The sequence below is a fragment of the Panicum virgatum genome, chromosome 4N (assembly GCF_016808335.1).
Source record: "Panicum virgatum strain AP13 chromosome 4N, P.virgatum_v5, whole genome shotgun sequence".
NCBI classification, from domain to species: Eukaryota; Viridiplantae; Streptophyta; class Magnoliopsida; order Poales; family Poaceae; genus Panicum; species Panicum virgatum.
The window spans coordinates 45,046,473-45,059,885 of record NC_053148.1 but is presented as its reverse complement, the minus strand read 5'-3'; the positions used below and the strand labels follow the sequence as shown (position 1 = coordinate 45,059,885).

At 48.3% G+C, this 13,413-nt stretch overlaps 2 protein-coding genes and 1 pseudogene across 4 annotated transcripts; 2 read left to right on the top strand and 1 right to left on the bottom strand.

Annotated features, from left to right (window-relative positions):
* The first annotated feature begins 448 nt into the window (after nucleotides 1-448).
* On the top strand, nucleotides 449-1,993 carry LOC120669448 (annotated as a pseudogene).
* Nucleotides 1,994-3,161: 1,168 nt separating this feature from the next.
* Nucleotides 3,162-6,107, top strand: LOC120671550 (haloacid dehalogenase-like hydrolase domain-containing protein 3). 3 transcript variants are annotated; one of them, XM_039951924.1, is made up of 5 exons: nucleotides 3,162-3,486; nucleotides 3,609-3,653; nucleotides 4,777-5,059; nucleotides 5,185-5,391; nucleotides 5,507-6,107. In XM_039951924.1, exons 3-5 carry the CDS (start codon nucleotides 4,802-4,804, stop codon nucleotides 5,867-5,869), a joined length of 828 nt encoding a protein of 275 aa, XP_039807858.1. In that variant the 5' UTR covers nucleotides 3,162-3,486; nucleotides 3,609-3,653; nucleotides 4,777-4,801; the 3' UTR covers nucleotides 5,870-6,107. The 3 variants fall into 3 exon arrangements, with proteins under 3 accessions (XP_039807858.1, XP_039807859.1, XP_039807857.1); XM_039951925.1 differs by having other exon boundaries at nucleotides 4,764-5,059; XM_039951923.1 differs by having other exon boundaries at nucleotides 3,163-3,486; nucleotides 3,609-3,691; nucleotides 4,764-5,059.
* A 255-nt stretch (nucleotides 6,108-6,362) lies between these two features.
* Nucleotides 6,363-10,134, bottom strand: LOC120671548 (ALA-interacting subunit 3-like). The gene is made up of 9 exons (XM_039951922.1): nucleotides 9,943-10,134; nucleotides 9,793-9,901; nucleotides 8,998-9,056; nucleotides 8,812-8,886; nucleotides 8,605-8,721; nucleotides 8,351-8,421; nucleotides 7,821-8,121; nucleotides 7,388-7,677; nucleotides 6,363-6,799 (listed from the first exon to the last, which is right to left on the bottom strand). The coding sequence occupies exons 2-9, from the start codon at nucleotides 9,881-9,883 to the stop codon at nucleotides 6,745-6,747; spliced, it is 1,059 nt and encodes a 352-aa protein (XP_039807856.1). The 5' UTR covers nucleotides 9,884-9,901; nucleotides 9,943-10,134; the 3' UTR covers nucleotides 6,363-6,744.
* Between the last annotated feature and the right edge of the window lie 3,279 nt (nucleotides 10,135-13,413).

Below are 13,413 nucleotides of genomic sequence, written 5' to 3'. Positions count from 1 at the left end.
AGTGAAATTTCCACAAAATTCCTTCAGCATGCAATGCAACTAGGTCTTCTAAACCAACATGGGCCGATGCTAAAAGTGAATTACAGACGCACTACATTTATTTGGTGGTTCCAAACACAACTTGCAGCCATATCTACCAGTATGTCCCAACTTATTACTGCACATGAACAAGAACAATATGGTATGCATGTATGCATAAACAAGGCACTGATCAGCCAGTTTTTGCCTCTGCTGGAGTGGAACCAAAGCAACGGAAAAGACAGGTACAGCTCATACGAGATCAGCTTTATTTTTTTTCCCTTGTCAATTTCTCTTGAACTTCGCCAGTATTCCCTTGAATTTCTCTTTGACCACGCAAGCACAGGTGCCAAAACTTCACCTGGAGAAAAGGCCGGGGAACAATCCAAGCCCTTGCATGCAACTACTTCATTAACAAATCAATCTCATGCAGCTTTGCAGCTGGTGAATTCTTGCTGCCTCCCCTTTGCCTGCCCAACGTACTCATACTGTTCATCTGTTCCCCCATCACTTTCCAGCACTCTATAATAGCCATCACTCACATGCATCCTCCCTTGTCATCAGAAGCACACACTTTGTGGCAACCTCATGGAGCTAACCACCATGATCAAGAACTACTTCATTTTCATTGTCGCACTCATAATCTTTATGCAATATGGTAATAGCAAACTGCTCCACTCTGCAAGTGCACATTGCATGCATTTCAGTCTTGTAATTCCATATTGTTCTTTGATCATATAGTATATGATGCTTGTTACTAGCTTCTAATTTTCTTTGTCCTCACCATGTATGCTTGGGCAACGGATTGGGCAGATGGTGCTTCAATGTCAAAGGCAGGGAAGTACTCGCTCCCCAACCTCGTGAACTCCTCGACGACGTTGCCACCATACAAAGACTTGATCGGCGGCGGCGACGGCGGTCCATCAACTCGTGCAGCCAATGGCGTTCCGCGCACCTCCCTACTGCTTGTACCCTCCCCCCACAAAACCTGCCATGCCAGCCCCGTTGCCTCCGATGGCGATCCCGCCCGGCGCACCCCCGCCGGCCGGCTTGCCGTCCATCGCGCCGGGCATCAGCCCGGCCGAAGCGTCCAAGCCAGCCGGCTCGCCGACCATCGCGCCCGCGTTCATGCCCCCGTTGCCTCCGATGGCGATCCCGCCTGGCGCACCCCCGCCGGCCGGCTCGCCGTCCATCGCGCCGGGCACCAGCCCGGCCGGCGCGTCCCCGCCAGCCGGCTCGCCGACCATCGCGCCCGCGTTCATGCCCCCGTTGCCTCCGATGGCGATCCCGCCTGGCGCACCCCCGCCGGCCGGCTCGCCGTCCATCGCGCCGGGCATCAGCCCGCCCGGCGCGTCCCCGCCGGCCGGCTCGCCGTCCACCACGCCGGGTAGCAGCCAGCCCCCGCCCGCGTTCATGCCGCCGGTGGCGTTCCCGACGCCCCCGCCTGGGCAGGCGCGGCCGGGGCTGTGGTGCGTGGCGAACCCGAAGGCGGCGAGCGCCGTGGTGCAGACGGCCATGGACTACGCGTGCGGGTCGGGCGCGGACTGCGGCGTGGCGTCGCCCGGCGGGCCGTGCTACCTGCCGGACACGCTCGTGACGCACGCCTCCTACGCCTTCAACAGCTACTGGCAGCGCACCAAGGCTGCCGGCGGGACCTGCGACTTCGCCGGCGCCGCCATGCTCGTCACCAGAGACCCCAGTAAGTGCCTCGCCGCGTCGTGCCTAGCTCGTGCGTGTTGCAAATTTCAATTTTGTTTGGGCGTACATGTGAACTATTTGGGCCCAAAGGCAATGAGGCCGATTGAAGTGGGCCTACATACGGCCCGCATGTCTCGCGGGCCCATTTGAATAATCGATCCTGTTTTTTTCTTTCATTGGCAGTTTTCTAATATACTTTTAATTGTTTCTGGAGAATTTATGCAGGCTCTGTTCTGTTTCTGTAGGTTATGATGGTTGCAGATACGTGTACATGTGAATCTACGGGTTTCATCAGGGATTTGTTACACTCTTGTGCATCATCAATACATAGATGGCATGTTCTTTGTATTAGTTGGTGTACCTCTCTATCTGTAATACCATGGGCCTAAAAACGTTTGATTTGTAATTGTGCTGTTTTGTAAAGGAAATGGATTGATATACAAATGGTAAAATTGCAAAATACTAAAAACAATGCATGAATAAAAAAATTCCTTCGAACCAATGTTGTTTGCTTGCATCCCAAAAGATCCACTGTTACTAAAAAATCATATTTCGTATTTTTTAAAGTAGGTTCTTACTAACAAAAAAAACTATCGACGTAAGATAAGTGAATGATTCTATCTAGCTAATAATTTTACTATAACCTCCAATCGATAGTACAACTGGTTTAATTATATTGCTTAGAGGCTTATCACGCTAGGTATTCAGCTATGTTTGGTAAGTGCCTGTTTAGTTCGCGAAAATTTTTGGATTTTGATACTGTAACACTTTCGTTATTATTTAGCAATTAATGTCCAATCATGAACTAATTAGGCTTAAAAGATTTGTCTCGTCATTTATAGTTGAACTATATAATTAGTTATTTTTTCAACTATATTTAATGCTTCATGTATGTGTCAACAGATTCGATATGATGGATACTGTAGAAAAGTTTTTGGGAACTAAACAGGACCTAAGTTTTAATTCCAGTTTCGGTTTCTAAGAAACAGAGAGGTGTTTCCCAAAAAGACGGCGATTTAGGTGGTTCTCTTTTACTCCCTCCAAATTTCTTTACTTGTCGCTAGGATAAATTTTTTGTGTTCTTTATAGTATTGATATAAATTTGTTGTCTGAAACAACAACTAAAAGAATACCGAGGGAGTATTAAATATGGGAATGATTCTTTCGTTTTGTTTTCTCGTGGGATTCAGAAATCAAACCGTCCATTTGGGAGGACTTTTTTCGGATATAAATGGAGAATCTCTGCCAAATGAGCCGAGCAACACTTGGCCAAAAGAAAAAAACATCACGTCACAGTCACAATCCCCAAACAAAAATTCGCTGCTGATGCTAGAACGCTAGACCAGGCGACATGGAACCAAACGGTGTTAGGTCTATTGCTGACATGGTACGCCGATCCCTTCCGAATTTGAAACTTTTCATCTCGCCTCGTACAACAGTACACGCGTACCTGCTTCCTGCCCAAGTCCTAATAAAGTATGCTTGCAATCCGATGAACCAAAACCGTGGACCATCACCGCCGGTATCCTATCCCAATTCCACAGATTTGAGGTTTCCACTCCCCACTTCCAGTACTTCATACCACCCGAAAAACCAAGCAGAATCCCACCTCTCGAACCAATAGCCTGGAATTCATAGCCAACAAAAGCGAAGGATCGTCTCTGCGATTCTTTGGAGTCCGCTGGTCCCGCTGATTTCTTGAAATCTCAAGCCCCCAAGCCGCGATTTTTATTTCCCCCTTTCCGGTGGGAGAGCTGCTGTGGCTAGGAGGTTAGTCGATCTCTGGCGTACCCGTTTCTTTGTTGTTGCGCAGAAAGATAGGATCTTGCGGGTGCGGGGTGAACTGCTTCTGATTACCTGACGGGATCTTGTGGTTCTTCGGTTCCTTGCAGGCATTGTTGGCGACCGGAGGTGCAACCATCGATTCTTTGCTTGAGGTAATGGAGCATTTTGGATTTGTTCCTGCCACTTTCTGGTGGGTTATCTACTTTCAGTATTTGCTGGTTAAGATTTGCTTGGATGTGTGGGACACGGTGCTTTTGTTCTGTTATTAAGCTAGGACTCTAGGAGTTCGGTGATGATTGCTTAGTTTCCTTCTGAAATAAAATGAATGGGATAATCAGGGTAGCTTAGATCGCCTGGAGGTGTAGTAATAACTAAGGAGATATATGTTGCTTGAATAAGGGGCTAAAAGGGGCTGGGAGAGTTTTTTTTGGTAGAGACGGCATGTCTTAGTCCCTTCTAGCCTTGTTGCTAAGATCAGGGTTGTTGCGCTAATGCGCTCCGAATTCACTGCTGAATTTGTTTCGCCATCATGTCCAATGGAGAGATAGACAATTTTTCATGTACGTTGAGCTTTGTCGTGCAAGTAGGTACATTCATCCTAGAAGCCACATCATTGACTCAGGGGCGGAGCCAGACACAGGAGCTACCGGTGTCAGCTCCATTAGAGATCGGTGTCAGCTTCCTGAATGAATAGTGTGGAACAGTATTTTCTCACTCATTTTAGGGAAGTCATCGGTAAACACCCCTGGCTTCACCCCTGCATTGACTATTGTGTCAATATTATTGCTCAGCATGGCTCCTCTGCATTCTACCCCCCCTTTGTTGTGTTTCTAGATGTTTTCTTTTTATAATGTGTTATACTTCTTGCTGTTTCAGCTGATAGATATGTGTCACTGATTTACTTCATCTTTAGCAACGTTCATTTCTGTATTCTAGCGGATCGCCCCTTTTGACTTAAACTCCATGTTCCATCCACTGCAAAAGGCATTAACTGAATATGGAAAAAAATATCTTGGGCATTAGTTGGGAGGGAGGGAGGGAGGGAGGGGTATTTCATTGCAAGTTAATTTTTGAGTGCAAAAGAATTAGCTTATGATGCTGACGCCTTCATGCCTATGATATATGAGCTCAGGCATTCAGCTATATGTAAAAAGTAATTCTGTAGATGTTTAATGCATGCCATATTTTATAACACATGGTTTGCTGGTTTTGCAAAAATTGTTGGTTCCGTCCTAATTTTCACTATCTGACTCTGCTGATAGATTCTATATAAAGGCCTCGGTTCAAATCATTATCAAGCATGTCTCTCCTTTCAAAGTTACGTTTGATCACCGTGGATGTGACTGGCACGCTTATCGCTTACAAAGGACATCTTGGGGATTACTACTGTATGGCAGCTAAGTCAGCTGGGATGCCATGTCCTGACTATAACCGCGTGCATGAGGGCTTCAAGGTTGCATACACTGAGATGGCAAGACAGTACCCATGCTTTGGATTTGCAGCAAAGATGCCAAACATTGAATGGTGGAGGACATGTGTTAAGAATTCGTTCGTTAAGGTGAAACCATTTTATAAATATGACCATTTTATAAATATGGAGCTTGTCAGGACTAGTGGTGTCTCTTTTTTTATGTTGAGAGGGCTTACTGATTCAGTTGCTCTATAATCTATTTTGTTCTGCAGGCTGGCTATGATTATGATGAGGAGACATTTGAGAAAATCTTCAGACGCATTTATTCTGCTTTTGGCTCCTCGGCGCCATACTCAGCATTTCCTGATGCACAGCCCTTCCTGAGGTGGGCGCGGGAGAAGGGACTCATAGTTGGGATTGTCAGCAATGCTGAGTACCGCTACAAAGATGTAATATTGCCAGCCTTAGGGTTGAATCAGGTGTGATATCCGCTGGATTACATGACACTGTTACATGCTTTGGTAATAATTTGTTTTCTAATTGTTCATAATGGAGTGGCCTGACACTCTGGTCCATGTCTTGGTCTGCAACTAGGGCTCGGAATGGGACTTTGGGGTGTTTTCAGGAATTGCTGGTGTTGAGAAGCCAGATCCAAGAATTTACAAGATAGCGCTGGAGATGGCAGGAAACATTGCGCCAGAAGAAGCACTCCACATAGGTGACAGCATGCGGAAGGACTACACCCCTGCGAGGAGCGTTGGGATGCATGGGCTGCTCCTGGACCGGTTCAAGACGGCTGACGCTGAGAGCTGGAGGCAGTCTGGTGCGACGGTGCTCCATGACTTGGTTGCCACTCAAGAGTGGCTCACCAAGAACCAGAATGAGGAACAGAAGCATGAGACAGTAGCAGCTCAAGTGCTGAACAGAATGTCTGGAAAGCTAAAGATGGGGGCTTAATCCCACAGAGTTCATTTTTATGCGCCAGTTGTGAACTAAAGATCCTACTGGTGGAAGGAGATAGGTATGGTTCTTGATTGGCTACTGTAATTAGCATGAGCTGCTGGCTGTTGTACTGCCTACTATGGCTTATGCTGAGCGCTGAATATGACTAGCAAATCAGTGTCATGACAGAGGAAGACTTCAAGTTCCGTTTTCCACTATGTGGATCAATAAAGAAGAGGAAATGGATTTCACATGTGTGACGAGTTTTTTCCGTTCTTAACATGTGGAAGGGCATTTTGATTTCTGCATCTTGTGCTTCCAATATGAATTAATTAACAATAATGAAAGATAGTGTAGAAGGGCATTATGTTATGTGCAGCTTGTACTCCCGATATAAGTTAGATAATAACGAAAGATAGTACATAATCATAGCTGAGACGCAAAACGGTTGAATCTATTTGGCCATCACATAGTTATCAATTTGTACAGAAACTTGGTACTACCAATATTACAACCAACCTACATCATTAATCTGAATACCACACAAGGTTAACATTCAGTAGCTGGATCATGCATCATTTGAACATCACACGGTATATGAATACATAGGGAATAGTTTTGAGCACGCATACCACGAAACAGGGCATTAGGGATCAATAGGTATTCTCGTGATCACTGCTACATGCAGCCCTAAGTACACAAGAAACAACGAAAGAAAACAACGTAGTCACGTAGATCCCTTTGCAAACAATTTACATCAAGTTCTAGCCTAAAAAAACTTGCTTATGCTCAGCGGCAATTTCTGGTTTGGGTATTGCATTTCATACAAGTTACATTTCCTAGTAGTTGGACCACTTTACGTGCTGTGGGGTTCCAAAGCATCTTAGCACCTAGCGGCCTGCAGGGTGTCTGTTCCAGGACAAGTAGTTGTGGTCTCCCAGTTTCCTGCATAAGGCCACAATACTCGAGTTAGCAACTTACAAGGAAATTCGGGCAGGGTATCAATTAAAAATAATGCTGGATACTTTAACAGGTATGAAGCAGTCCTACAAAGATCATTCTTATGATACAAGCCTTAACCATGCAAGGCCATGGTGCACACTCAAAACACAATACCACAATGGATAAAATAGAAGTGTGAAGGACCACCGTAAACCAGAACAGCTAGCTGCCTGGTTCTAACCAGTAAAAACTACAGGAGATGCTCCTACGGACTCACTTTCAACAACAGAACCAAAGTAGTATGACATGAACTGTACTCATACAACCCAAAGCCTCAGGGTCACGTCAACCTTAATTGGGCTAGGAGATGCTACAATAGAATGGGCTGCACTAAACATAATCAGAATACCTAGAGGTTTTGTACAAACTTGATAGGTTAAGCCCAGATTATTTCACTGCAAGCATCACGTTCACAATATGGTTGTCACAATATGGGCTCACAGTCTAAATCTAGAAGCGTACTAGTATATCCGGTACACATCTCATCATTTTCCAAGCGATTGCAGCAGATATGAGTTGAAAGTTACTAACCTTGGTTTTATGACGTACAGCAAGGTGAATGCGAATGCCAGGAACATGCAGAGCGAACCAACTACAAGGTATGCAAAGCCAAGAAAATCATTCTTCCCTCCGAGCCAAGTTGCAGTAGATAGGACCAGCTTTTTCTTGCCGCCGAAGCTATATGTATTGTAGTTGTTACTCAGCCTCACTGTTATCGTGTCATTCTCCTTGAGGTCAAAGTATATCCTTCCATACAACTTTCTGAAAGTAGGAAGTGCTGCAGTCCTCATCCAAACGATGAGGTCCTCTTGCTCGCTCAACTGTCACAACAACACAATTGACAATATTGAGATGGGTATTCCATACCAAGATAAAGAAATTAATGAAAGCGTATAGAAATTATGATGCTGCAGACATATAGTCCCCCTATGACATAACATGTATCAAACAAGGGTTCACATACCGGGATCGATGCGTTAAGTGTTGCCCCACCTTTAAGTGCACCATTCTGGAAGTTGCTTGGAAAGACATCTTTGCCGAATTTGTGCTCCCTATCACTCTTCCAGGAAATATCTTTCTTGTCCACTGTCAAGTTCTCATTACCACGAGTGAAACTATACGTATCATTAAACAAGCTCCAAGCAATGAGACCACAAGGAACAATTGGTTGTCCATTAGCCATGGTCTTCTCAGGTTCACAAGCAGATGTCTGGTTAGCTTTACGCTTATCTCTTAGCTGTGCATCATTTCGGCTCTTCACGTACCTGAATTGGGAAAATGTTATGCAAGATAAATCTCCAATGCAAAGCTATTCTCTTATTTTTATTTGGCAGTACGATATCCAAGGTAGTAGTTATTAAATTGTAATGTACCATGCATTTCAATTTCAATAGCACCATATAGAATTTCAACATCAGGAAATGTAATAGCTACCAATTATGCAAAAGGCTAAAATTCAAGTAATTGTCTGGAAATCTCAAAAGAACATCATACCTCCTATGGTTCTGGTAGAAGTTATCGAGTTCATAGTACACAAATATTGGTTGCTTCATATCCTTCGTAACCTGGAGAGAAACAGCCTAAATCAATTTGCCAAGAAAATTTTGCTAGAAGATGCATGCTTACAGCTGCATGTTTGTTCCAGCTTTATAAACATTTCAAAAATCTATTTAACTGCACTTTTGCTCATCCTATGCTCCAATACTTCAAACTGCAAATCAGTACCCAGGAAAGCCTAAGCTTATTACCGTTAGATTCCTTATGCATTCTTTGGATATGGTTTCATTCTGGATGTAAGCAAGCTTGTTATCAGTCATGTTGACTGGCACACATGCCTCATCGTACCGATCAATGATCTCAACAACCTGCAACCAGAGAACATAGATAAACAAATAAAAACAGGAACTACCACGACATTTATCTTAACATAAGGCGCAAGATGAAAGGCAGCATACATCTTGTGCAGCTAGCAGTGAAACAACACCGATGGGAACAAAGATGACACCGACGATAAAGAACACCGAGACAACCTACATAAAACAAGTCAAACATCGAAACATCAGTGAGCTGCTCCAACATATAAGTTTTTCTTACCCACAGGAACCTACAGTGTCATGATCTCCACGACGATAAAAACTTACCCATTTTGGAGTAAGAATTGGCTTACAAGCTGGCAGCTCCTGCTGTGTGAACTTGGAGTCTGTACATAAGAATTTAGGAGTAAGAATGGGGTTGCAATGTGCAAATGCAAGTTACATCACAAGCTTGGCATTCGTCTAACGAACAATACCATTTCTGACCTCGTAGCTTCATTGATACCCAGTATCCATACACATGCAAACTATACCATCATTTCTGAACTAGTTTGAAGCTTTTTCTTCTGGATTGAAAGTTTGAAACTAACTGTATCTTTAAGGAACTAATACAATCACTTCTCAACCATATTGACACGTTTTCTTCTGGACTGGTGAACAGAATACACTAATAAATAATACAATCATGTACCACTTAGACTGTTTCACTACTGAGTGAGCTAGCTATAATCAGTAAGCAAATAAAACCATCATGAACTGAAGTAGCTAGATTGACTGTTTTCTGCTGAACTGAACTAGCCATAATCGCTATGCAAATAAAACCATCACGCGCCAACTATTCCTATGGTTTTTCCTCTGGATTGAACTAGCTACGATCGCTGATAAGCAAAATCCCACGCTTAAAAAACATGTCAGCTAAAAAGATCGATTACATTCAACGCCAAGGAAAGCACAAGCTAGCAGAATCTCCAAACTCAAATGTGCCCAAATTAAACACCATACCGCCAACCCCAGCCTACAACCTCGCCGACAACTCGCCGCCCCTTGCCTTAGCCCGAACGAAACGAGGGAACCACGAAGACGGCAAGCCTACACTAAAGGAGATTCGGCGCGAGATCTCACACTTGGGCATCCGGGTGTTCCTCCGGGCCGCGCCCGCGGCGGCCGCATCCCCGGATCCGCCGTTGCTGGTCCCGGCCGCGTGGCTGCTCATGTCGCCGGACGCCACGACCTCCGCCGCGCCAGGAGCTAAGGAGCGGTCCCCGCGGAAGCCGCCGCCCGGTCTGGCGGCGCGAAGTAACCGGGCGTCCCGGCCGCAGCGGGAGGACTCTTCTCCCCCGCCGGAGCGGGCCGATAGGGGAGGCGAGGAGCTTCCCCGCCGCGATCTAGTAGCTTGATGCTAGCGGCTTGCTTGCTGGCGAATGCCTAGCTTGATTCGATTCGGAGTTCTGACCAGCAGGGGGATTCGGGGAGGAGCCGAGGGGCTTTTTATATTTTTACCATTATAACGAATGACACTCATCAGATTATCATCTTTAGATTGGCACCTACAACTATACCAGTAGAGAGAAGTTTAACTTACAATGTTATCACTTTTGCGCATGTGGCAAGCCACGCAGGCATGACACGCTAGCACCCAGTCAGCTCGCTGGTGCGAAATGTCCTTCCTATCCCTAACCTCCTCTCTCTCTCATTCCCTCTCCAACGGCTGGGTCACGCAGATCGTCTCCCTGACAGGTGGACCCCACTCGTCAGATTCATCCCCCACCACTGGAAGGAGTCGATGGCCGTGAACTAGCTCGTGCCTTGCGTGCCAGCCATGGACAACGCAGCGGCGCGTCAAGCTCGCCGACCACGACACCGACCACGACACCATGGTGGCCACCGAGCGCGACACCATGGTGGCCGCCCTTGTGACGCGCGCGCTGCTGCCGTCCGCCCTCCCCTTCTTCCCAATCGCCTTGGTCGCCGCCGCTCGCCATGGCCCCGCGCGGACGAGCGCACGCCACCGCTCGCCGCCGTACGCCGCGGACGCGCGCACGCCGCCGCGGACGCACGCCACGAGGCCTTGCAGGGGCCCTGCGCGCGCGCCGTCCTCTGCCGGTGCGAGGAGGGCCGCCGTGGAGGGGCGGTTCCTCCGCGTGAGGCCGCCGCGCGCCGCCATGGCCGCCGTCACCGGCCGCCGCCATAGCCACGAGAGAGGGGCACCAGAGAGGGAGGAACGAGGAAGTACAAGCACGCCGAGCCGCCGCCGCCGCCGCGCGCGCGTGGGCCGCCCCGAGCCGCTGCGGACGTCGTGCGGGCCGTCCGCCGCGCCGCTCCTCGCACTGCCCGGCCGGCCTCCGCTCCGCCTCGCGAGTCGCTCTGCCGCAGCCGAGCGCCGCCGTGGCCCCTCCGCCGCCGGGAGGGAAAAGGCGCCATCGAGGAGGGCCGGACGGGCGCGCCGGCGAGGAAGGTCTGAAGAGGGCCGGAGGGGCGCGCCGCGGGCCGAGGAGGCAAGGCCGGCGGAGCGGCCGCAGGTCGGGGAGGACGCGACAACATGGTGGCCGCCGAGCGCGAGGCCATCGCGCGCTCGCTAGGCCCGGACGAGCTCCCGCCCCGCTCCGCCGCTACGCGCTCCGCACCCTGGCGCTCGTCGCAGCGTCCCACCCGCGCTCGCCATGGCCGCCGCCTTCGAGGTGTCTCCGAGATGAATCTGATGAGTGGGGTCCACCTACCAGTGAGACGATGTGTAGGACCAGATGTCAGAGAGGGAGAGAGAGGAGCAGGTCAGGGATATGAAGGACATTTGACACCAGCGAGCTGACTGGGTGCCAGCGTGTCATGCCTGCGTGGCTTGCCACATGTGCAAAAGTGGTAAAATTGTAAGTTGAACTTCTCTCTACTGGTATAGTTGTAGGTGCCAATCTAAAGATGATAATCTGATGAGTGCCATTCGTTATAATGGTAAAAATGTAAAAACCCCGGAGCCGAGGAGGACGAGGGCGAGGTGGTTGGGCTGGGTTGGGTTCGTGTCGAGCCGGCGGCGACAGCAGTGGGGCAGCGGGGCCCAACCGTGAACCGCCCAGTGGCGTGCTCTAGTCTTCTTCTAGAATGTCATATTTTCTTTTTTTGTTGAAAAAAACATTAAGAACGAAGTAGTCTTTTTCTAGAACGTCATATTTTTTTTGAGAAAACATTAATAACGAAGTATTCTTGTTTCTTTGTGTTTGGGGTTTACTCCAAGTTGCCAGAGGGGTATTTTCAAAAGATTCTAGAATACTAGATACTTCATTCCAATTGGCTCTAAAAGATTTGGTGATACTGATACGTGATTTATTCTTGTTCTAGAATGTCATGTTTTCGTTTCTTTTTGTTTGGGTTTTACTCCTATGTTTCCAGAAGGGTATTTTCAAATGATTCTCGAATACTTAATTATTTCATTCTGATCGACTCTAAAAGATTCGATATACAGTCAGAGACTTCACTATCTTTATTGTATGAGGTTGGATATATATATATATATATATATATATATATATATATATATATATATAGTCCTCGACTGAAAGAGACTTCACTATCTCGACTGAAAAAGATGGAGATTGAACCATATTTACCTCTCTAGCAGACATCGTGTACGAGCCTAGGAAACATGTAGGAAATACTCCTAGGTACTTAAGAGCCCCAGCAGAAGCTTCATTATCTACCAATAACTTCGCACATCTTTAAAAATTGGGTTATTTTGATTCATACCATTGGAATTTTCGAATTTTGGAGAAACACCATTACAATTCGCGTATTTTGAAGCATACCATTATAATTCTTCACTTCCCACAAAAATGCCACTAAATACGTATGAAGATGACTTGGGCCCAGCTGCAGGTGTATATGAATACGTATACTTCATCGCAGTCTCTCTCCTTTATCACCGACGTGCTGGTCCCACTTGTCATCTTCTTCTTCCTCCTCTTACCATCTTCCATTGCTGAACTGAACACCATCTGTGTAACACCCCTGATCACCGGACCCCACTTGTCATCCTCCTCACTCGTTCCTCTCTCGAAGCTCCGCGACGTTCCCGTGTTCAACTCGTCCACGGCGTCGTCTCTCTCACTCCCTCCCTCGCCTCTCCCTCTCCCTCTCGCACGAGCTTCGAGCCGTGGCCGCCGCGGCCACGAGCTGAGCCCACCGCTGTCGCCCAGACCATGCTGGCCTTATCTGCTCGTGCGCGAACGCCGCCGCCGCGCGCTCGCCTCACGCCTGCGCGCCGCGCCGCCGCTGCCTGTGCCGCGCCGGCCCTGCCGGCCACACGGGTCGCACGCCCCAGCTCCTCCTGGCCGTGCCGGTGCTCGCCCCGCCTCCCTGCGCTGCGGCAGCGCCTGTGCGCCGTACGCCTCCGCGCAGCACCGCCGCCGCCATGGCCGCCGCCTGGCGCTGCACGTTGCGACCCCACCTCCGGCCATCCTCCTTCAGAGCCGAGCCCCGGAACGGGTCTGCCTCACCCCAGTGAAGCTCCTTGGCCTCTACTCCGCTCGCCACGGCCACGAGCAGAGCTCGCTGTCATGCCAATGGTGCTGCTCGGGCCATGTGGTGCTGCTTGCCGTGGATGGCGGTCAGCAGTGAACATGACTCAGCAAATGGAAAATGAGAAGAGAAGGAAGAAGAAGATGACAAGTGGGACCCGCACGTCAATGATAGAGGAGAGAGGCTGCAATGAAGTATACGTATTCATATACACCTGCAGCTGGGCCCAAGTCATCT